Consider the following 23,352-nt stretch of genomic DNA (forward strand, 5'->3'; position numbering starts at 1 on the left):
TTCTGTGAAACGTCGGCCTGAATCAGCTCTCCAACAGAACTGGGAGAAATCCAGGCTTCGACACGGAGCTGCTGAAGGAAACAGCCGCCAAAAACCGACAAATGTTCAATATCAAACTAACTTTCAGAATTTGGCGTCGACTTAGAACCAAAGTATCGGTTATCTTTGCATCCATACTCCAAACTTTGTCAAAGATTTTAGAAATTAATTTTAAAGAGGAGAGTTTAATCATCAATGCCAGTTTATGGTGCAGAGAAAATGAGAGAACTTCACAACAGAGCTCCAGTAACAGAATAGAAACGCTCAGACAAACACAAAGAAAAAGTGACAAAAAAAACAAAAACAGGTGGAGTCGGACAGACAGGTCGCTTACCTGTACATCAGGATGACCACCAGCACTGACAGTATGATGACAGCAGCTCCCGCCCCCAAACTGATCTGAGCAGCCAATGGGACGGGAGACAGTAGAGAGTCACTGTCGTACTGAACCAATCCCAGGTCCTTCTGCAGATTTCCCATGAACACCTGAGACACAGACAGAAAGAGACTTTAAATATACAGAGATTACAAACAGCTCAGGGAATATTTCTATTTCTAGGAGCCCCAGTTTAATTCTCCTTCAAGCTTAGTGTTTGATCACTAGCCCAGGCTACTTAACTGCTCCATTTCCTTTCTCTTTTCCCCTGCACCTCTACTGCAAACTCAGCGGCTTCCTCTCTCTCCCTGTGTTTGTGTCTGCCCTGACGACTTCCTCCATCAGCAGTACGTTTTATAAAGTTACCGAAAAGACACAGAACTCGTCTTTAGCGTCTCGAAACAAAACCAACGTGGTTATGAATGACATCTTCACAGGTGTGTTCACTGTCGATTTGCCTGCTCTGTGCTTGTAAAATATCCACCGCGTCCACATCTTGTAACGTAACAGGTAACAACTCTCTCTAAAATTGGTCGCCAGGTAATGTCGCAGGAAAAAAGGTTCTTTGGAATCACCTGGATTTCTGCATAAACTGATCATAAATGTGATCTGATCTTCATCTAAGTCACAACAACAGACAAACACAGTCTGCTTAAACTAACTCCTCACAAACAATTATATGTTTTCATGTTTTTATTGAACACACTGAGTAAACAGTCACAGTGCAGGGTGGAAAAACTATTTGAACCCCTAAGCTAATGACTTCTCCAAAAGCTAACTGGAGTCGGAAGTCAGCCAACCTGAAGTCCAATCAATGAGACGAGATTGGAGGTGTTGGTTAGAGCTGCCCTATAAAAAAAACACATAAATTTTAGTTTTGCTATTCCCATGAAGCTTTGCCTGATGCGAACCGTGCCTTGACCAAAAGTGCTCTGAGAAGACCTCAGATTAAGAATTATTAACTTGCTTGAAGCTGGAAAGGGTTACAGAAGTATCTCTAAAAGGCTTGATGTCCATCAGTCCACGGTAAGACAAACTGTCTATAAATGGAAAAAGTTCAGCACTGTTGCTGCTCTCTCTAGGAGTGGCCGTCCTGCAGAGATTACTGCACGAGCACGATGTTAAGAAGGATCTTAGAGTTACAGCTGAAGACTCACAGAAATCTGTGGAACATGCCAACATCTCTGTTAACGACTCTACGAAACGTCTAACACTAAACACGAATGGAGTTCATGGGAGGAACCACAGAGGAAGCCTCTGCTGTCACAAAAAACACTGCTGCAAGTCTGAAGCTGCAAAAGAGCGCCTGGATGTTCCACAGCCCTACTGGATAAATATTCTGTTGTTTGGAAGGAACAAACAACCCCATGTGTGGAGGAAAAAAGGCACAGAGCACCAACATCAAAAACCTAAACTGTGAGGTATGGTGGAGGGGGCATCATGGTTTGGGGCTGCTTTGCTGCCTCTGGGCCTGCAAGGGTTGCTCTCATCGACGGAAAAAATGTATTCCAAAGTTTATCAAGACATTTTGCAGGAGAATGTCCCCCAACTGAAGCTCAACAGGAGATGACAACGACCCAAAGCACAGAAGTAAACCAACAACAGAACGGCTTCAGCAGAGGAAAATACACCTTCTGGAGTGGCCCAGTCAGAGTCCTGACCTCAACCTGAATGAGATGCTGTGGCATGACCTCAAGAGAGCGATTCACACCACACATCCCAAGAATATTGCTGAACTGAAACAGATTTGTAAAGAGGAAGGGTCCAAAATTCCTCCTGACTGTTGTTCAGGTTTGATCTGCAGCTACAGGAAACATTTGGTTGAGGTTGTTGCTGTCAAGGACGGTAAACCAGTTATTAAATTCAAGGGTTCAAATACTTTTTCCACCCTGCACTGTGACTATTTCCACGGTGTGGTCAATAAAAACATGGAAAGATATGATTGTTTATGTGGAGTTAGTTGAAGCAGACTGTGTTTGTCTATTCTTGTGAATTAGATGAAAATCAGATCAGATTTTACGACCAATTTATGCAGAAATCCAGGTAATTCCAAAAGGTTCACATACTTTTTCCTGCGACTGTATACCTAAGAAGCCTGCTAAATAAAAGTTTATATGTAAAACTTCATTTCATAGCCCGGGCTTTTACCCCGCCTATATTTGGGACAGGCCTTTAATTCCTTTCACACAAAACTTGCTCAGCAATGATGGGAAATAGGCTGCTATCAAACTGTTTATTTAAACCAGTATGAATATTACTTATTAAGCTACTGAATAATATATTAACTATGAATCATTCTTTTAAACTAGCTTCAATAAAAAGACCATCAACGCCAACACACTGGTGTCCACTGTTTCTGTAAAATTAATGATTGAATTGCGGAGAATCTAACAGATGTACGATGTGCATCATGTCCATATTGACAAAAGTTTAAATTTATATTTATATGGTTATATTACGGTCCAAGCAGCTTAGCTCAAGCAGGCGACCCAGTGGGCTTTAAGAGGTTTTATATATCCAGAGAACTTCTATAAAAACCAGACCAGGCGTCTAACTAGGACTCAGCTTTTAACTTACAGTATAACTTACAATATAATCTGTACATATTGTGTGTGTGTATATATATATATGTGTGTGTACCTTGAGGCTGGGCAGCTCGTTGCTGTTGTCCACGCTCATCGGTTGGATCTCTGGAGGTTCACAGTACAGGTGAGTGTTGTCCAGAGTTTTAACCTCACACTCCTGATCTCCAAGCCGAGCCGTCACTTCCTGTCTGGATATGGCTCTGGTCAGGTCCTGACCCTGAGGGACGCCGCGGACACACAGACATCAGAAATGCTGTCCTCTGTCAGTCAGCGAACAAACTGGTGTCACTGGTTCATACACTTTACCTCCACAGCGATCACTCCTCCAGGTTTGAAGCGATACGGAGCGTCGGGAGCTTCTCGGTTCAGAGGGAAAAATTGCGGGTTTGAATAATAAGTGAAGCTTTTTCCCTGAGAGACAGACGGGCAGAGAGACAGACAGGTTTCTCCATGAGACTGTGTTTTTGTTATCATCACTGCAAAATTCCTTCAGGCTGTTTCTGTCTGCGGGGGAGGCGGACTGATCCTGATTCATCAGCTCAGAGGGAACTTTCGCTAATCTGAGAGATGCTAACACGCCGACAGCTACACGTAGGCTTGTTCAAGAACCAGTATGACGACAGAAAACATTGAAGCCATCAGAACATATCAAGCTCGTCAACTGTTCTGTTGTAATGTCAGCTGCAGGGCGGTGCTGCTGTTTCTTAGCCTATATTTGTTCACATTTAGTCAAACTGTCCCCAATAAAAGTGGCTGAATTAGCAGCTCCTGTTAGCAGTTAGCGTGGATGCACAGACGGCTGTCACTGGATCTGATGTCTACTGTGACTTTTTCCTCTGATGTCTGGACGTTTATTCTGGACGGACATCAGAGATCACGATATCCTCGGGAAGTGGAAGTCTCACTGAATGATTCAACATGTGTTTCATGTCTGCGAGTTCAGATCTGACAGAGTTCTGACTCTGAGGAGGAGAGCGGCGTCTTCATCGTCGTCTCTTTAGTCTTTGTCCTACTGTCACAGACCACATCCTGTAGTTTTAAAGATTATTTATCCCTAGGGAAATTTGTCTTTGACATAAATGCTGCCACATAAAAAGCCCAAACAATGACAGTGCAGTAACAGACATAGCACAAACAAACAAGTGCCGACATTTGATCAGCTAATTATAAATCTTACAAAAACAAATACATTCGTCTCCTTAGAGGAGCCAAGAAACGTTTTTTCAGTGACCCGTTCACAAATGCCGAAAGTAATATCAAGGCTACATGGAAAATTATTAATCAGTTACTTCAAAGGCCTCTTCGCAACTTCCTTCAACCTTTGCAGATCACTGATCCCTTTGATATACAGTAGCTTGTAGGTTTAGTGAAGTCTTTTCAAGTGGTGGTGCATCTCATGCCAAAGAGATAGTCAAAGGAGACCCATTATTCTGCTTTTCCAGTCCTATATTGTAGTTCTGGGACTCCTGTATGGCAGCTTTGCATGATTCAAAGTTCAAAAATAAATGGTACCTTGATGGTTTCGTAGTGGACTCTGACATTGTCCAGCTGGAACCAGACGCCCTTCACTTTGAACTCTGGGGTCACCCTGGGGGTCGGACAGGTCATCTGAGAGGACGACAGGACAGTGCAGCGCTCCGACACCTGAGAGACAGAGAGAGAGACAGAATCAGGATGACCTTTGACCCTGTTTGACATCTCTAACTTGTGTCTGATTGGCTGGTCGATCTCACCGTTGTCATGGTGCTGTTGAAGACCAGCTGCTGCTTGGCGGTGAGAAGAGCCAATCGTCTTCTTCGTCTCACCCTCTGGTCCTCCAGAGGCTCCACCCACACCGCTATGATTGGCTGCTGCACCACATCCAGGTTTCTGCCTGTCACCATAACGACACGCCCGCCTCTGAGGACAGGAAGTCGTCTCCTGATTAGGACTTTCTGGTTTGAGTTATGAGATGACTGATTATTGGTGATGGTGATCGGGATCTTACGCGTAGAAGCTCTCCGCAGGCGTTGCGTCGGTGATGACGGGGTCGTCCAGGTAACGGAAGGTGACGTTGGGAACGTTTCTCTCTGCTTTGCCAAAGAAAACTCGAACTGTGACTCCACCCGTCTGATTACTGGAACCAGTCTGACACACCAGCTGGGTGTCATTCACCTCCTCCACTCTGAGAGGAGAGAGGAGACAAGGAGATGAGGAGAGGGGGGACGAGGAGACGAGGAGACGAAGAGAGGGGGGACGAGGAGACAAGGAGAGTGGGGACCAGGAGACGAGGAGAGGGGGGACCAGGAGACGAGGAGAGGGGGGACGAGGAGACAAGGAGACGAGGAGACGAGGAGACGAAGAGAGGGGGGACGAGGAGACAAGGAGAGTGGGGACCAGGAGACGAGGAGAGGGGGGACCAGGAGACGAGGAGAGGGGGGACGAGGAGACAAGGAGACGAGGAGAGGGGAGACAAGGAGATGAGGAGAGGGGGGACAATGAGACGAGGAGAGAGGTGACCAGGAGATGAGGAGAGGGGGGACAAGGAGACGAGGAGAGAGGTGACCAGGAGATGAGGAGAGGGGGGACAAGGAGACGAGGAGAGGGGGGACGAGGAGAGGAGGGGACAATGAGACGAGGAGAGAGGGGACGGTCAGATTCTCTTTGTTTCCAGCAGGTGGAGCCAGAGATTCACAAATCACTGAAGTCCATCAGTTTAACAGCAGCATCTTTCTGCTCCTATCTTTTCTCCTCCTTTCTCCTCCTTTCTGCTCCTCCCCTCTCCATTTCCGGTGAATGTGAGTGTGAGTGGCGGTGGTGGACATGCGAGTTTTGAACGGTTTCTGTCCTGGTTTTTGGTTTCTCCTGTGCCCTCTGTCCTATGTGCGCGATCAGATAAGTTTTCTTTAGTATTTTTCGTTGAGTGTTGACTGAGTAATCTGTGGATTTGTAAGGCGGTTCAGGAGGAATGGCGTCCGCCGAGACGCCGCCTCCGTCTATCCGGCAGGGAGTGAGGATAGTCCCGCCGGACAGTAACGTTACCGCAGGGTCTGCTGGCCGTCGGTGAGCAGGTGGACATGACAGCCTTTCTTTTGCATCGAGAATGAATAAAGCTGTGGCTGCAGAGAACCTGAGTGTTTCTCAGTCTGCAGACACAGTACAACAATCACAGCATGAGGAAAATGTTCAGGAAGCAGCTTCTACAAGTGTTACAGGCCACAAGGAAGAACACAATGTAGGACAGGGTGGAGTCAACAGTCAGGTATCATGTGAGGGAGAAGACATGGAGGAGGAGTCTGAGTCAGATACAGCATCTATTGGCAAAAAGTGTTGATCTCTATTCTTTAAATCAGGGGTATTCAATTAGATTTCAAAGAGGTCCAGTTAGAGAAAATTTCCCGGAGCAAAGGTCCGGAACATCAAAACGACGAACTTGCGTTATCATTCAGTACTATAACCTATAGTTGTATCAACACATGTTTTTAGTCAACTACGGACTGTCAAATCAAATAATATTTCAGTCAGTTTTCACATCAAACTGGAGGGATAATAAATAATAACTATTCAAATAATAAATTCTAAAAAGTAAACTAAATTAAAGTGCCTAATTTTTAGAAAAAATTTAATAAAAAGTGTAGCTTGAAGTGATGAAGTGTAGTCTTAACCAATTTTATAATAAACACACAACTGAACAGCTGTAATGCCTCCTCTTCTCTTTCATTTTCCTACTTTCTGTTGTTCAGTGAGAAACGTGAGCTCCAGCTAGCATATTGGAGATCTATGAGATGTTCTGGTTCTGAACTGCCCGTGGGAGGAATGTACATGTAAAAATCTGTACATTCTTGATTAAAAGTCATGTGAAATCTCTTTTATCTTTCGTCTCCTCAATTCGGGTGTGTTTCCAAAACGTCTCTGGTGAATCTCGCGGACTCAAGTCGCAAGCATCGGTATGCACAGATTTGATTGGCTGAGCAGCGTCACATGAGAGGATTGGAGCACATGCGATTGGTCTGTGAGTTTCCTGGTCCTCTAAACCAGTACAGTAAATGCTAGAAAAGCTGCGCGGGTTAAAATAGAAACGCTCCGTCACGAGGTGGTAAGTCTCAATAATAAATGGGCTGTAGGTCGGCGGTCCGGAGAGGACGGCGGCTGGGTCCGGATCCGGATCCGGACCGCGGTCCGCCTATTAGTGACCTCTGCTTTAGAGGAAATAAATCAGTTTCTGGATGAAACATTCAAAAAGAATAAAAGACTACTTCAGAGACACTGACAAGTTCATCAGATCAGTTGCTGTCCTAACAAAGCTGGTAGGCTTTGACCTCTTAGACGAGAAGAAACACTTCCGCCTTAAAAAGCATATAACAACTCTGAGAAAAGCAAATAAAGGAAAAACTGCGAAAAAGACTAGAAACTAACATGATCATGTATCACACGGGTTTCTCCTGTTTTTACTGCTCTCTTCTCGTATCATCTTGCCTGTTTTTCCTCTTCAACCCTTCCATGCGTAGTCTAAAAGTTGGGTCTTTGAATATCAATGGAGGGAGAGACGAGCATAAAAGGGCTTTAATCACTGAGGTGTTGTTTTTACAAGAAACACACACCACCCTAACAGATGAGACCGATTGGGGTTTATGGTGGGCCCATGTGTCCTGAGCCATGGCACTAACTTTAGTGCAACCATTTTATCTTCTACTGAAGTGGCGGAGGGTCGGCTGCTGATTGTCAGGGCAGAAATAGAGAGTTCTGTGTTCTGCTTTGCTAACATATACGCCCCAAATCAAGAAGCAGAAAGAGTTGGGTTTTTCAAATTTCTAAAAGACCAGTTAAGCAATTATGATCAAGAGCAATTAATCATTGGTGGGGATTTTAACAGCACTATGGACAGAACAAGTGAGGAACCACAGTCAACTCGAAGCCTTAACAGTGTCATCACACACCTGGAGGTTCAAACATACACATGGGTGAGAGTCAGCAACAACAGGGCGAGTGCAGCTAGACTGGACAGGATCTACGTTTGCAAAAGTCTTAACTCCAGATTAGTGCACAGTAACATATGTCCAGTTGGGTTCACTGATCATCACTTTGTCAGCATAGACTTGATCATTTCGCCAGGTGAAAGGACTACGTCACTGGCTTTTTAACAATAAACTTCTTCAAGATAGCAAGAAGCTCTGAGTGCTTTTGGCAGCAGTGGAAACATAAAAAATTGGATTTTAGTTCACTGAAGCTGTGGTGGGAGGTTGGTAAGGCACAAATTCTGTTTTTTTTGTCAGCAGTGTACATCCCATTCCACTGCTAAGATCAAGGCGGCAGTTCAGGAGCTTGACGCCAGCATTAAAAACGTTGAACAGGAGCAACAACAAAACTCAGATCCAGCTGTGGGTCATCTGCTGCGAGAAAAGAGGCTGGAGTTGAGCTCCTTACTGCAGGAGAGAGTGAAGGGAGCTCTGGTCAGGTCTCGCTTCCTCCAGCTAAAGGACATGGAGGCACCGAGCTCCTTCTTCTTTAATCTGGAAAGGAGGAAGCAGATGACCTGCCTGGAGCTTCCAGGAGGAAGAGTGACCACCTGCCCAGGTGACATTAGGAACCATGCAAGGGATTTCTACACTGCGTCAGAACAATGTAGTATGGCGTGCTGTGAGGAACTTCTGGAAGAGCTTCCTCAGCTCAGTCTGGAGGAGAAGGCATCTCTGGATTTTGAGTTAACACTGGAGGAGTTGATAGTTGCTGTTGGCCAGATGGCATCCGGACGGGCGCCAGGTATTGACGGTCTCTCCACTGACTTCTATCAGCACTTCTGGAACACGCTTGGACAGGATCTACATGATGTTTTGATAGAGTGCTTTAGGATAGGATCTTTTCCGGTCTCCTGTCAGCGAGCAGTACTTTCTTTGCTGCCCAAAAAGGGGGACCTGGCCTTACTAAAGAACTGGAGGCCAGTGGCCCTCCTCTGTACAGACTATAAGGTGCTTTCCAGAGCCTTATCGAATAGACTTAAAGACATCCTGGATCAAACACACTGTGTACCTGACAGGACAATTATGGACAATGTTTTCTTAAGAAGTCATATGTTTGTTTCTCGATAATGCGATGAGGTGACAATGAGTTGATTTGTTATTCTGGTTTCAATGTTCAATAAAAGGATCTTGAAAACCAAAACCTTTCTCATCTTCTCTTTCTCCATCTGTATGTTTTCTCATCCCATTGTCACATGTTACTAACTCCACTTGTTGTCTTGTGCTTTCTCAACTTTCTCTCCTCCTGATGCTTTCGGGATCTGGATCTGTGGGATCTGGATCTGTGGTTGCAGGCTTCCTGCTGCCCCCATGTTCCCGCTCGAGACCCGCAGCTACAGTTATTATATTAGTCCAACCCATGCGGTGGAGGCCGTGCTTACTCATGGTGGGAATTGTTAGGTAAGTATTTCACATAGTACAACCGAGACCTGCTCTATGAGATAACTCCTGAATTGGCGCCACGTAAATAAAACGTACTAGAACAGCAGCGGTGGTTGTTGTTGTAGTGTAATACTCACATGTAGCAGGGCTGGGGGCCCAGGAAGGCGCTCAAGTCAGACTTTTGTCCGGTCAGCAGCTGTCGTCCTCTGATGGTCAGTTTGGTTCCTCCAGAGACCGGACCTTTATCAGGCACCAGGTCCAGCAGCTGCGGGTCCTGAAAACAAAGGAATTGCAGTTTTTCCCCAGAGACAGGATGTTCCTGAATTTTGCAATATTACATAGGTGAAAATGCCTGTTTTGGGTTTTGGGTTCTCTGAACGGTGAGTTTCCACCAGAGTCATTGAAAGCAGCGCTCACAGTGAGCTTATGTAAGCTTACCCACACCGAAACAACAGGGTCTTTCATTTCCACCTGAAAATGTCTGCCAACAGATGCATGAGGACAACTATAGCTGGAAAACACTGTGGGGCCGCAGAATGAAGCCTCACCTGGTCCAAGATAACATTTTACAGCAATCCCACAGAAAATGTGTCCACAGCTTTTTCTAACGGTGCTTCCAAAACAGCAGCAGTCCTTCGGCCGCAAGAGGTTAAAGGAAAGATATATTATTTCTGAAATGGGGAGGAAGGGAAGAGACGCCTGCCTTTGGTGGGATAGACCTGGCTTCAGTTCCCACCGTGACCCATCCACCGCTGTGTCTCCGAGCGAGACACTTGAGCCCTCGCTGCTACTCTGCTGTTTTTTATTGTATGTAAAAATGTCACAAGTCCGTTGCTACGAGCCGTTCGGTCCCCGGTCAGGACACTCATCGCGCTCACCTGATAGGTGAAGATCTGCGTTGAACGTCCAGGTGGCGTTGTTCCCACGGTAACCAGGACAGGCCCCTCCCTCTGCTTCCCAGTGGGCTGCAGCTCACATACAACCCTACACACAGAAACACACACAGGTGAACGCTCGCTGTTCACAACAGTGTCTGTGTGTGTGTGTGTGAGTGTGAGTGTGAGTGTTTGTTACCTGGTGGAGATCTGGTATCCTTCAGACTGAGGCAAACACTGAACACCTGCCACTGTGACTCCGCCCACCACATCCTGGTGCCTCATCCCCAGATTGGAACCTGTGATCGTTACCAGGACGCCGCCCTCCAGAGGACCGGAGACAGGTAGCACCTGCGGACAGACAGGTAGACAGTGAGACAGGTAGACGGGACGAACGAGACCTTTACAAACGGACCGATCATCAGACTCACCTGTGAGATCTGAGGAGGAGGGCAGGTGTCAGCAGGTACACTGGCACAGGACTGGTTGTAGACACAGCTGGGGGCGGGGCTTCCTGGACACCACACGCAGCCGTATTCCTGCGGCACCGCCCTGCACTGTGAGCAATCTGATTGGCCGGCTGAGCAGTCATACAGCTGGACTGAACAACACAGGAAATGCATACAAATATCAGCCAATGACAGCTGCACGTCACACACACACACACACACACACACACACACACACTCTCTCTCAGGTGAGGTTCTTACGTCGTAGGCCAGGTGAGGCGTCGATGCGTCTCTCTCCTCTACGCAGATAAACAGGTGCTGAATACTGAAGCTGACTGACAGCATACTGAAACTACAGACAGACAGACAGCGTCATTAAAATCAGTCTTAATAAGCAGCTAATTGTTCGGGTCTGATGTTTGCTGCTGTAAAAGAGGCATTTTCACAGTTCTAGCTGCACGGCTAACTGAGCTAACTGAGCTAACGGCTCAGCCAAACTCAAGGCTCCAAAACGGCGGTCCACAAACCAACGGGTGATGTCACGATGACTAGCTAGAGGCATCCATCTTGGTTTCCGACCTAAATCTGTTGTTGTACTGGAACGCCGTCAACTTGGGCGTGACGTCATTCCCAGCTCCGACTTCCAACTTCCAAGTTAAATGGAACACGCCATTACACAGTGCTCCTTTAAAGTAGCATTGTGGTTAGCGTTAGCACATTAACGCCAACAGAAAGTGTGTGCGTTACCTGGTGTGGGCTGCAGGTGAAGGTGTGCGTGCCGTCGTGCGTCTTCTCTACGGCAGCTGGCAGATTGAACTGGACTCCTTCGACTTCCACGACGCACACATACTGAGCTTCATCCTGCACAAAGACACACACAGGTTGGGTCTGTGTCAGCTGTCAGTCACATGTCTCCTCATCTTTCAGTGTTTAAACCTGAATAGAAAATAAGTAGCTTCTTTCTGAGAGAGCTTTTGATGTTTTTCCGGGGTCCTGAGGCCCCCTGAGGCCCCCCGAGGCCCCCCGAGGCTCTGAAACAGTATAATAAACAGCAGCTGTTCTCACAGTGTAGACGTCCAGGTTTCGTCCCTGCAGCACCACAGTGGTGCTCAGGCCCAGCGGCACTAAGGCAGAACTCTGCAGGGCGAAGACCAGAGGACAGGAAGTGGGACCAGGAGACTCCTGCAGACAGACAGAGACAGACGGGTTGAGCAGACAGACAAACAGAGAGAGAGAGAGAGAGACAGAATTTGAAGACAGACAGACAGGCTGTCTCACCCTCTGGTTGAGGATGATGTGCTGGTTGGGACAGCTGTGGTTGTGGGTGCAGAGTTGATCCAGAGGACACCAGTTACACCTCCACACACTGCTGACACACGCCAGACACCTGAAACACACTCTCATTATTAACTGTGTTGGATAATAAAAATGATGAACAACCACTCGAAAAGTCTGAGAAAACTTTTGTACTCGAGTTGCCGACGTCAGAAACGTAGAAACGTGGCGGGGAACATGCTTGATGGATAGAAACGTATTGCATGTACATTTTTTGCTTAGGTGTCATTTGTAATATGTTATTATAACGGTTAGTTTGCTAGATTAATTATGCAAGTTATTTATCATCACTATTTGCAGTACAAACAGGGGCCGGCTGCACAAAAAACCTGAGAAGTCTGAGTTAAGGTTTCCTTAAAATACATTCGGTTGCACAAAACGCCCTCATATCTTCTCCTTAAAACGTTCACTTAAGTATTTGAGGTTTTCTACTTATCCTGGTCTTCTACTTAAAGAATCCCTTAAGTGTTGCACAAAAGACCTCAGCAACCGGGACCGGGAGAACCCAGTGGATACGCTAAATGATGAGCAGAACGAGAAGGCTGTCAAATGTAATGAAACAGTCTAGTTTAGATCTGTAGCCTAAATAAAGTTATTCTCACCAGTTTTACTGGGTTCCCTTTTATAATCAGTGATCTATTTTTTGGCAAGAACAGAATGAACCTCTTCACAACTTCCTGAATTAATTTTCAAAGCGATTTCCTCCCTCATTTGTTCTTTTCTGTTTGCTGTTATTTGCAGATCAGATTTACTTTCATGAAATTCCTCCAGCAGTACGATATTTTCCTCCTCTGACCAATCTGGTTTTCTTTTCTTCTTTTCTTTCCAACTCTGTAACAACAAGTAAACAGTCTCCATGGTAACAGTAGAATTTTACTACTGTAAATTCTCTGTAAGTGCAGCAAACACCTTAATTCTTAAGGAAACATTTAAAGGGATTCTGTGCAACACGCTTAAGGACGAATTAAGACTTAAGTGTCAACTTAAGAAAACAACTTCAGGTTTTTTTGTGCAACTGGCCCCTGTAGTTTAGTGGTTTCAGATAATATACTGGTGCAGTAACAACTCTGGGACAAAAATCACTTTGTAATAAAAAGCTTCAAACGGTTTGATAACGACAGTCCAACACATCTTTGTAGTAGCGTCCATGTTGTTTCCACATTCTGACATAGGAGCACATGAACACACCGGAAGTCGGAATGACTCGGGAAACAGGACCATCCGAGGAGCACGTGAACGCAGCGTTACCTTTAGTGTTGGTATTATATTATAAACTGTATATTATTGATTATAATAGCACTGTGTGTGTTATGGCGTCTTACTGAGAGCTCTGGTTCAGTCGGCTCACGGCGCCACAATCGTAGAAGGTCATGTTGCCCGTGGTGATGGTCACGTGACCAAACATCAGTGACACGAGCACGATCATGTGATCTGGAAGCAGAGAGCCAGGCACAGGAAGTCAGAAATCCTCGTTAGGGTTTGGAGACGCAGCTGAGACCTGAACAACATCACTGCTGTCTACTCACCACTTCCTGTCGGCATGGGCGGGAGGAGCTCCGGCGCAGGTGACTGACAGGTGATGCTGGTTCCCGTGACAATGGCAGGCTGAGGTGGGAGGAGCCCGAACACGCAGGACAGAGACTCCGCCTCCGTGAGGGCAGGAAGCTGGCCAACTGACAGCGTTACCTTGGAGATTAAAATATAAAACAGCCATATAAAGACGGACTGCTGAGGAGAGTCAGTCGGGCCTGCGTTCTGTCTCCGTTTCCACCGTTTGAATAATGAAACTGGATTCTGTAGTTCTGCAACTTTTTCATATTCTGCTCTTTTTGTTTGTTAAAGGTTTGATAACAACAGCGAAAAAAAAAAACCTCCCAAAGGGTCATGGTAGGAATGTTTTCTGAACAGGTGTTCCCTCGCAGTAAGTTATATGTTCCCTCGCAGTAAGTGTTTTTGTTCCCTCGTAGTAAGTTTTTTGTTCTCTCGCGTTAAGTTTAACATTCCCTCACAGTAAGTTATACGTTCCCTCACAGTAAGTTACATGTTCCCTCGCAGTAAGTTACATGTTCCCTCGCAGTAAGTTACATGTTCCCTCACATCAAGTTTTTCGTTCCCTCACAGTAAGTTTTACATTCCCACTGCGTTCCCTCAGTAAGTTTTTCGTTCCCTCACAGTAAGTTTTTCGTTCCCTCGATTTAAGTTTTACATTCCCACTGCGTTCCCTCGCATTATGTTTTACATTCCCACTGCGTTCCCTCGCATTATGTTTTACATTCCCACTGCGTTCCCTCACAGTAAGTTTTACATTCCCACTGCGTTCCCTCACAGTAAGTTTTACATTCCCACTGCGTTCCTTCACATCAAGTTTTTCGTTCCCTCACAGTAAGTTTTACATTCCCACTGCGTTCCCTCAGTAAGTTTTTCGTTCCCTCACAGTAAGTTTTTCGTTCCCTCGATTTAAGTTTTACATTCCCACTGCGTTCCCTCACAATAAGTTTTACATTCCCACTGCGTTCCCTCAGTAAGTTTTTCGTTCCCTCACAGTAAGTTTTTCGTTCCCACTGCGTTCCCTCACAGTAAGTTTTACATTCCCACTGCGTTCCCTCACAGTAAGTTTTACATTCCCACTGCGTTCCCTCGCATTAAGTTTTACATTCCCACTGCGTTCCCTCACAGTAAGTTTTACATTCCCACTGCGTTCCCTCACAGTAAGTTTTACATTCCCACTGCGTTCCTTCACATCAAGTTTTTCGTTCCCTCACAGTAAGTTTTACATTCCAACTGCGTTCCCTCACAGTAAGTTTTACATTCCCACTGCGTTCCCTCAGTAAGTTTTTCGTTCCCTCACAGTAAGTTTTTCGTTCCCTCGATTTAAGTTTTACATTCCCACTGCGTTCCCTCACAATAAGTTTTACATTCCCACTGCGTTCCCTCAGTAAGTTTTTCATTCCCTCACAGTAAGTTTTTCGTTCCCTCACAGTAAGTTTTTCGTTCCCTCACAGTAAGTTTTTCGTTCCCACTGCGTTCCCTCACAGTAAGTTTTACATTCCCACTGCGTTCCCTCACAGTAAGTTTTACATTCCCACTGCGTTCCCTCGCATTAAGTTTTACATTCCCACTGCGTTCCCTCACAGTAAGTTTTACATTCCCACTGCGTTCCTTCACATCAAGTTTTTCGTTCCCTCACAGTAAGTTTTACATTCCCACTGCGTTCCCTCACAGTAAGTTTTACATTCCCACTGCGTTCCCTCACAGTAAGTTTTACATTCCCACTGCGTTCCCTCACAGTAAGTTTTACATTCCCACTGCGTTCCCTCAGTAAGTTTTTCGTTCCCTCACAGTAAGTTTTTCGTTCCCTCGATTTAAGTTTTACATTCCCACTGCGTTCCCTCGATTTAAGTTTTACATTCCCACTGCGTTCCCTCAGTAAGTTTTTCGTTCCCTCACAGTAAGTTTTTCGTTCCCTCACAGTAAGTTTTTCGTTCCCACTGCGTTCCCTCACAGTAAGTTTTACATTCCCACTGCGTTCCCTCACAGTAAGTTTTACATTCCCACTGCGTTCCCTCGCATTAAGTTTTACATTCCCACTGCGTTCCCTCACAGTAAGTTTTACATTCCCACTGCGTTCCTTCACATCAAGTTTTACATTCCCACTGCGTTCCCTCACAGTAAGTTTTACATTCCCACTGCGTTCCCTCACAGTAAGTTTTACATTCCCACTGCGTTCCCTCAGTAAGTTTTTCGTTCCCTCACAGTAAGTTTTTCGTTCCCTCGATTTAAGTTTTACATTCCCACTGCGTTCCCTCACAATAAGTTTTACATTCCCACTGCGTTCCCTCAGTAAGTTTTTCATTCCCTCACAGTAAGTTTTTCGTTCCCTCACAGTAAGTTTTTCGTTCCCTCACAGTAAGTTTTTCGTTCCCACTGCGTTCCCTCACAGTAAGTTTTACATTCCCACTGCGTTCCCTCACAGTAAGTTTTACATTCCCACTGCGTTCCCTCGCATTAAGTTTTACATTCCCACTGCGTTCCCTCACAGTAAGTTTTACATTCCCACTGCGTTCCTTCACATCAAGTTTTTCGTTCCCTCACAGTAAGTTTTACATTCCCACTGCGTTCCCTCAGTAAGTTTTTCGTTCCCTCACAGTAAGTTTTTCGTTCCCTCGATTTAAGTTTTACATTCCCACTGCGTTCCCTCGATTTAAGTTTTACATTCCCACTGCGTTCCCTCAGTAAGTTTTTCGTTCCCTCACAGTAAGTTTTTCGTTCCCTCACAGTAAGTTTTTCGTTCCCACTGCGTTCCCTCACAGTAAGTTTTACATTCCCACTGCGTTCCCTCACAGTAAGTTTTACATTCCCACTGCGTTCCCTCGCATTAAGTTTTACATTCCCACTGCGTTCCCTCACAGTAAGTTTTACATTCCCACTGCGTTCCCTCACAGTAAGTTTTACATTCCCACTGCGTTCCTTCACATCAAGTTTTTCGTTCCCTCACAGTAAGTTTTACATTCCCACTGCGTTCCCTCAGTAAGTTTTTCGTTCCCTCACAGTAAGTTTTTCGTTCCCTCGATTTAAGTTTTACATTCCCACTGCGTTCCCTCACAATAAGTTTTACATTCCCACTGCGTTCCCTCAGTAAGTTTTTCATTCCCTCACAGTAAGTTTTTCGTTCCCTCACAGTAAGTTTTTCGTTCCCTCACAGTAAGTTTTTCGTTCCCTCACAGTAAGTTTTTCGTTCCCACTGCGTTCCCTCACAGTAAGTTTTACATTCCCACTGCGTTCCCTCACAGTAAGTTTTACATTCCCACTGCGTTCCCTTGCATTAAGTTTTACATTCCCACTGCGTTCCCTCACAGTAAGTTTTACATTCCCACTGCGTTCCTTCACATCAAGTTTTTCGTTCCCTCACAGTAAGTTTTACATTCCCACTGCGTTCCCTCACAGTAAGTTTTACATTCCCACTGCGTTCCCTCACAGTAAGTTTTACATTCCCACTGCGTTCCCTCAGTAAGTTTTTCGTTCCCTCACAGTAAGTTTTTCGTTCCCTCGATTTAAGTTTTACATTCCCACTGCGTTCCCTCGATTTAAGTTTTACATTCCCACTGCGTTCCCTCACAGTAAGTTTTACATTCCCACTGCGTTCCCTCGCATTAAGTTTTACATTCCCACTGCGTTCCCTCACAGTAAGTTTTTCGTTCCCTCGATTTAAGTTTTACATTCCCACTGCGTTCCCTCACAATAAGTTTTACATTCCCACTGCGTTCCCTCAGTAAGTTTTTCGTTCCCTCACAGTAAGTTTTTCGTTCCCACTGCGTTCCCTCACAGTAAGTTTTACATTCCCACTGCGTTCCCTCACAGTAAGTTTTACATTCCCACTGCGTTCCCTCGCATTAAGTTTTACATTCCCACTGCGTTCCCTCACAGTAAGTTTTTCGTTCCCTCGATTTAAGTTTTACATTCCCACTGCGTTCCCTCACAATAAGTTTTACATTCCCACTGCGTTCCCTCAGTAAGTTTTTCGTTCCCTCACAGTAAGTTTTACATTCCCACTGCGTTCCCTCACAGTAAGTTTTACATTCCCACTGCGTTCCCTCAGTAAGTTTTTCGTTCCCTCACAGTAAGTTTTTCGTTCCCACTGCGTTCTCTCACAGTAAATTTTACATTCCCACTGCGTTCCCTCACAGTAAGTTTTACATTCCCACTGCGTTCCCTCACAGTAAGTTTTACATTCCCACTGCGTTCCCTCATAGTAAGTTTTTCGTTCCCTCACAGTAAGTTTTACGCTCCCACTGCGTTCCCTCAGTAAGTTTTGAATTCCCACTGCGTTCCCTCACAGTAAGTTTTACATTCCCACTGCGTTCCCTCACAGTAAGTTTTACATTCCCACTGCGTTCCCTCATAGTAAGTTTTTCGTTCCCTCACAGTAAGTTTTACGCTCCCACTGCGTTCCCTCAGTAAGTTTTTCATTCCCTCACAGTAAGTTTTTCGTTCCCTCGCATTAAGTTTTACATTCCCACTGCGTTCCCTCACAGTAAGTTTTTCGTGTGTGTTTGTGTCAAAATACCATTTTAAATTAAATATCGTCGTGCTGCAGAGATGTCCTGGCCTGCACATCTTATTCTACTGACTTCCATAGACTGGTCCAAACCCCGAAAAAAAAAATCACTCCATAATCATTTCTATTGAGAGTGATAATATAAAAATGATAAAATCCTCTATTATGGCAAATCATATCACAGTCATAGCTGCAGCTGTTCTGCCTGGCTGTTCTGGCTTAAACTGTGGCTGTGAAGATAGTTATTGATCCGTCATATAATCTACGTGCCACGATACTTTAAGCCTGAGCAGCCACAGCTGATAATACCACTCAGCCGTTCTCTGTGGGTCAGAGGGAACACAAAAACATAAATTGATAGTGATCAAAACTCTGACAAAATCAGTAAGGCTGATTGATTGATGGATTTTCTCTCTGCAGATTGATTTGAATGCAAATGAACTAAATCCAGCAGCTGCCTGGAAGGACGACGGCTGATTTAAACAGACCAGCAGTCAATCCAAAGACAATGATCAATATTTGCAGATTAACAGCATCCTACCTGTGACTGCTCATCTTTGCTCTGATTGGCCGGCTGCAGGCTCTGCACTGTCACACACTGATTGGTTGGTTCAAAGCTCCAGAGCCAATGGTTGGGCTGCACGTGGCGCTGACACTGATGTTTACGGGAACATCTGGACAAAACAAATAAAAACAACAGACATCTGACATTTTTAATGATGACTTAAGTCACAATAAAGGATCAACAACAAACATCCTGTGGGGTCTAACTTATTGATTAAAGCTCCACTGAACAGTCAGAGTGAATGAACTAATCAGCACGTCCACAGCATGTCATCAGCTACGTGTCTGTAAAAACGCCAGGCTCAGAGTGATGTCACAGACTGCAAGAAATGACTACACAGTGATGACATCAGAGTGACAGCGTCCTAAACTACAGCGAGTCACCGCAGACTGACAGTCAGTCAGACCTACCGTCCCTCCAGGACACACCAGCCACAGTACGGGTCTCTGACAGCGAGACAGGCCCGACAGTCCGCCTGTAACTCACATGACGACACCGGAACCTTCGACAGCTGAGACAGGATCAGGGAAAGGATCGTACGTCAGTTTGAGTTCATGTTGATGTGTAAATGAAGTTCTGATAGGACAGGACGCAGACATGTCGACTCTCTCTCACCCTGCTGCTGGTTAAAACATAAACGTGCTGCTGGCTGTTGTCCAATAGGAGGTCGGCGTTGACGGCACTGTCGCTGTCCACCAACACGCTGCCGTACAGATCACCTGTCCGATCGCGGCGCACCAACACCTGCAACACACACACAGGCGAGTTATTTTAGATCACGTTTACAGAGCCGGCAAAGATTTCAGCATGAACATCAGAGAGAAGCTTCACTTGATCGCAGGTGTGTAAAACTGGCTCCTGTTGTAGCAACAACCCGCCACCAGGTGGAGCCGTTTCACTTCAACAGTATCAGCATTCTCAAAAACAAGCCCTCTGAGTTTGTTGTGCTGATCCAGGTCCAGGTGTTTGTCGCTCTGGTAGAACTCAAACGTCCCAGACTGAAACCAGCAGGTCTGAACCCCCTTTTACAAGCAAACAACCCAAACATGCTGTTCACAGACGCTGAGTGATGAGTGCAGGTGTGTCAGCTGAGGATGCGAATCATCCAAAGGAATCACAGTTTTGAGTTGCAGCTGGTCCAACCAATCAGGAGCAACGCTTGGATGAGGAGGAGCCGGGGGAGGAACCGCCAACCAGGTGATTAGCAGACCACCTTCAAGCAGGGCCGGTCAGGTTGGCGGTCATCACTACAGATGACCTTTTGACCTCAGTGGTCACCGTCAGAATTCAACTACGACACACAAACTGAACGAGATCAGCATCTACTTTATGTGTGTGTGTTACAGTGTGTGTGTGTGTGTGTGTTACAGTGTGTTACAGTGTGTGTGTGTGTGTGTTACAGTGTGTGTGTGTGTGTTACAGTGTGTTACAGTGTGTGTGTGTGTGTTACAGTGTGTTACAGTGTGTGTGTGTGTGTTACAGTGTGTTACAGTGTGTGTGTGTTACAGTGTGTGTGTGTTACAGTGTGTGTGTGTGTTACAGTGTGTGTGTGTTACAGTGTGTGTGTGTGTTACAGTGTGTGTGTGTGTTACAGTGTGTGTGTGTGTTACAGTGTGTGTGTGTTACAGTGTGTGTGTGTGTGTTACAGTGTGTGTGTGTTTTACAGTGTGTGTGTGTTACAGTGTGTGTGTGTGTGTTACAGTGTGTGTGTGTGTGTTACAGTGTGTGTGTGTGTTACAGTGTGTGTTACAGTGTGTGTGTGTGTTACAGTGTGTGTTACAGTGTGTGTGTGTGTTACAGTGTGTGTTACAGTGTGTGTGTGTGTTACAGTGTGTTACTGTGTGTGTGTGTGTGTTACAGTGTGTGTTACAGTGTGTGTGTGTGTTACAGTGTGTGTTACAGTGTGTGTGTGTTACAGTGTGTTACAGTGTGTGTGTGTGTGTTACAGTGTGTTACAGTGTGTGTTACAGTGTGTTACTGTGTGTGTGTGTTACAGTGTGTGTGTGTGTTACAGTGTGTGTGTGTGTTACAGTGTGTGTGTGTGTTACAGTGTGTGTGTGTTTTACAGTGTGTGTGTGTGTGTTACAGTGTGTGTGTGTGTGTTACAGTGTGTGTGTGTGTTACAGTGTGTGTGTGTGTGTTACAGTGTGTGTGTGTGTTACAGTGTGTGTGTGTGTTTTACAGTGTGTGTGTGTATGTTACAGTGTGTTACAGTGTGTGTGTGTTACAGTGTGTGTGTGTGTTTTACAGTGTGTGTGTGTGTATGTTACAGTGTGTGTTACAGTGTGTGTTACAGTGTGTGTGTGTTACAGTGTGTGTGTGTGTTTTACAGTGTGTGTGTGTGTTACAGTGTGTGTTACAGTGTGTGTGTGTGTTACAGTGTGTGTGTGTGTTTTACAGTGTGTGTGTGTTACAGTGTGTGTTACAGTGTGTGTGTGTTACAGTGTGTGTTACAGTGTGTGTGTGTGTGTGTTACAGTGTGTGTTACAGTGTGTGTTACAGTGTGTGTGTGTGTTACAGTGTGTGTGTGTTACAGTGTGTGTTACAGTGTGTGTGTGTGTGTTACAGTGTGTGTTACAGTGTGTGTGTGTGTGTGTTACAGTGTGTGTTACAGTGTGTGTTACAGTGTGTGTGTGTGTGTGTTACAGTGTGTGTTACAGTGTGTGTGTGTGTTACAGTGTGTGTTACAGTGTGTGTTACTGTGTGTGTTACAGTGTGTGTTACAGTGTGTGTGTGTGTGTTACAGTGTGTGTTACAGTGTGTGTGTGTGTGTGTTACAGTGTGTGTTACTGTGTGTGTTACAGTGTGTGTGTGTGTGTTACAGTGTGTGTTACAGTGTGTGTGTGTGTGTTACAGTGTGTGTTACAGTGTGTGTGTGTTTTACAGTGTGTGTGTGTGTGTTACAGTGTGTGTTACAGTGTGTGTTACAGTGTGTGTTACAGTGTGTGTGTGTGTGTGTTACAGTGTGTGTTACAGTGTGTGTTACAGTGTGTGTGTGTTTTACAGTGTGTGTTACAGTGTGTGTTACAGTGTGTGTGTGTGTGTGTTACAGTGTGTGTTACAGTGTGTGTTACAGTGTGTGTGTTACAGTGTGTGTTACAGTGTGTGTGTGTGTGTTACAGTGTGTGTGTGTGTTACAGTGTGTGTGTGTGTGTGTGTTACAGTGTGTGTTACAGTGTGTTTTACAGTGTGTGTTACAGTGTGTGTGTGTGTGTTACAGTGTGTGTGTGTGTGTGTTACAGTGTGTGTGTGTGTGTGTTACAGTGTGTGTTACAGTGTGTGTGTGTGTGTTACAGTGTGTGTGTGTGTTACAGTGTGTGTGTGTGTTACAGTGTGTGTTACAGTGTGTGTTACAGTGTGTGTGTGTGTGTGTGATTAAATATTAACAGGGAGAATCAAAGCTCTTCTGTTTACCTCACCGAGGCTCTAAGGCAGGATTAGACCTCATTATCACACACACACACACACACACACACATTAAATGTTTCAGGGGTGTCCTGCTGGATCCTTACCCAGAGTGCACCTGGGGGACCAATAACCAATCAACAACAAGAGTCTGAGCACGCTCCCCTGTGACCCCCCCCCAGCTAAATGCCTGTTAGTCATTACACACATTCAGTCTCATTGTGTGTGTGTGCGCGTTGTTTTGTTGATAAAGAGCCGCCGGCTACAAGCTGCTCTCTGTTCACTGTGCGTGTGTGTGATAAATGAGTTGTGTGTCTTCAGCCAGAGAAGTGTTTCCTGCTGCAGACTCAAGTAACAAACAAACACAAACAGGAAACAGCTGATTTCCACAGTCAGAAACTCTGAAACAAACAACATATCTGAAGATTTCTATCTGTTCAGGGACCAGCTGAAGCTGCAGCCAGTACATGTACAACCAGTACACCAGTACACCAGTGCAGCCTTAACACTGGTTCACCAGTACAGCCATAACACTAGTTCACCAGTGCAGCCATAACTCTAGTTCATCAGTGCAGCCACAACACTATTTCACCAGTGCAGCCACAACACTATTTCACCAGTGCAGCCACAACACTATTTCACCAGTGCAGTCAGTTCACCAGTGCAGCTATAACACCAGTACAACCATAACACTGGTTCACCGGTGCAGCCATAACACTATTTCACCAGTGCAGTCAGTTCACCAGTGCAGCTATAACACCAGTACAACCATAACACTGGTTCACCGGTGCAGCCATAACACTAGTTCACCAGTGCAGCCATAACACTAGTTCACCAGTGCAGCCAGTACACCAGTGCAACCACAACACTATTTCACCAGTGCAGCCACAACACTATTTCACCAGTGCAGCCACAACACTATTTCACCAGTGCAGCCATAACACTAGTTCACCAGTGCAGCCATAACACTAGTTCACCAGTGCAGCCATAACTCTAGTTCATCAGTGCAGCCACAACACTATTTCACCAGTGCAGCCACAACACTATTTCACCAGTGCAGCCACAACACTATTTCACCAGTGCAGTCAGTTCACCAGTGCAGCTATAACACCAGTACAACCATAACACTGGTTCACCGGTGCAGCCATAACACTAGTTCACCAGTGCAGCCATAACACTAGTTCACCAGTGCAGCCAGTACACCAGTGCAACCACAACACTATTTCACCAGTGCAGCCACAACACTATTTCACCAGTGCAGCCACAACACTATTTCACCAGTGCAGCCATA

General features: G+C 45.5%; 1 protein-coding gene across 1 annotated transcript in view; it reads right to left on the reverse strand.

The window, feature by feature from the left end:
• plxnb3 (plexin B3) overlaps positions 1 to 23,352 on the reverse strand; it is a 117,645-nt gene that overhangs the window by 14,446 nt on the left and 79,847 nt on the right. Inside the window, exons 6-24 of the mRNA XM_038722620.1 lie at positions 19,272 to 19,400; positions 19,067 to 19,167; positions 18,633 to 18,765; positions 13,563 to 13,722; positions 13,359 to 13,467; positions 11,980 to 12,088; positions 11,767 to 11,883; positions 11,449 to 11,562; positions 10,963 to 11,053; positions 10,684 to 10,853; positions 10,452 to 10,603; positions 10,256 to 10,361; positions 9,515 to 9,651; positions 4,988 to 5,164; positions 4,734 to 4,899; positions 4,513 to 4,644; positions 3,307 to 3,411; positions 3,056 to 3,217; positions 374 to 525 (exon numbers count right to left, since the gene is read on the reverse strand). Coding sequence (XP_038578548.1) covers positions 374 to 525; positions 3,056 to 3,217; positions 3,307 to 3,411; positions 4,513 to 4,644; positions 4,734 to 4,899; positions 4,988 to 5,164; positions 9,515 to 9,651; positions 10,256 to 10,361; positions 10,452 to 10,603; positions 10,684 to 10,853; positions 10,963 to 11,053; positions 11,449 to 11,562; positions 11,767 to 11,883; positions 11,980 to 12,088; positions 13,359 to 13,467; positions 13,563 to 13,722; positions 18,633 to 18,765; positions 19,067 to 19,167; positions 19,272 to 19,400 — 2,522 coding nt within the window. The remainder of the gene's footprint in view (positions 1 to 373; positions 526 to 3,055; positions 3,218 to 3,306; positions 3,412 to 4,512; positions 4,645 to 4,733; positions 4,900 to 4,987; positions 5,165 to 9,514; positions 9,652 to 10,255; positions 10,362 to 10,451; positions 10,604 to 10,683; positions 10,854 to 10,962; positions 11,054 to 11,448; positions 11,563 to 11,766; positions 11,884 to 11,979; positions 12,089 to 13,358; positions 13,468 to 13,562; positions 13,723 to 18,632; positions 18,766 to 19,066; positions 19,168 to 19,271; positions 19,401 to 23,352) is intronic.

This window comes from Micropterus salmoides, unplaced genomic scaffold (genome assembly GCF_014851395.1).
Source record: "Micropterus salmoides isolate LMB-PRFRI ecotype aquatic unplaced genomic scaffold, ASM1485139v1 Ms_hic_scaffold_16, whole genome shotgun sequence".
NCBI classification, from domain to species: Eukaryota; Metazoa; Chordata; class Actinopteri; order Centrarchiformes; family Centrarchidae; genus Micropterus; species Micropterus salmoides.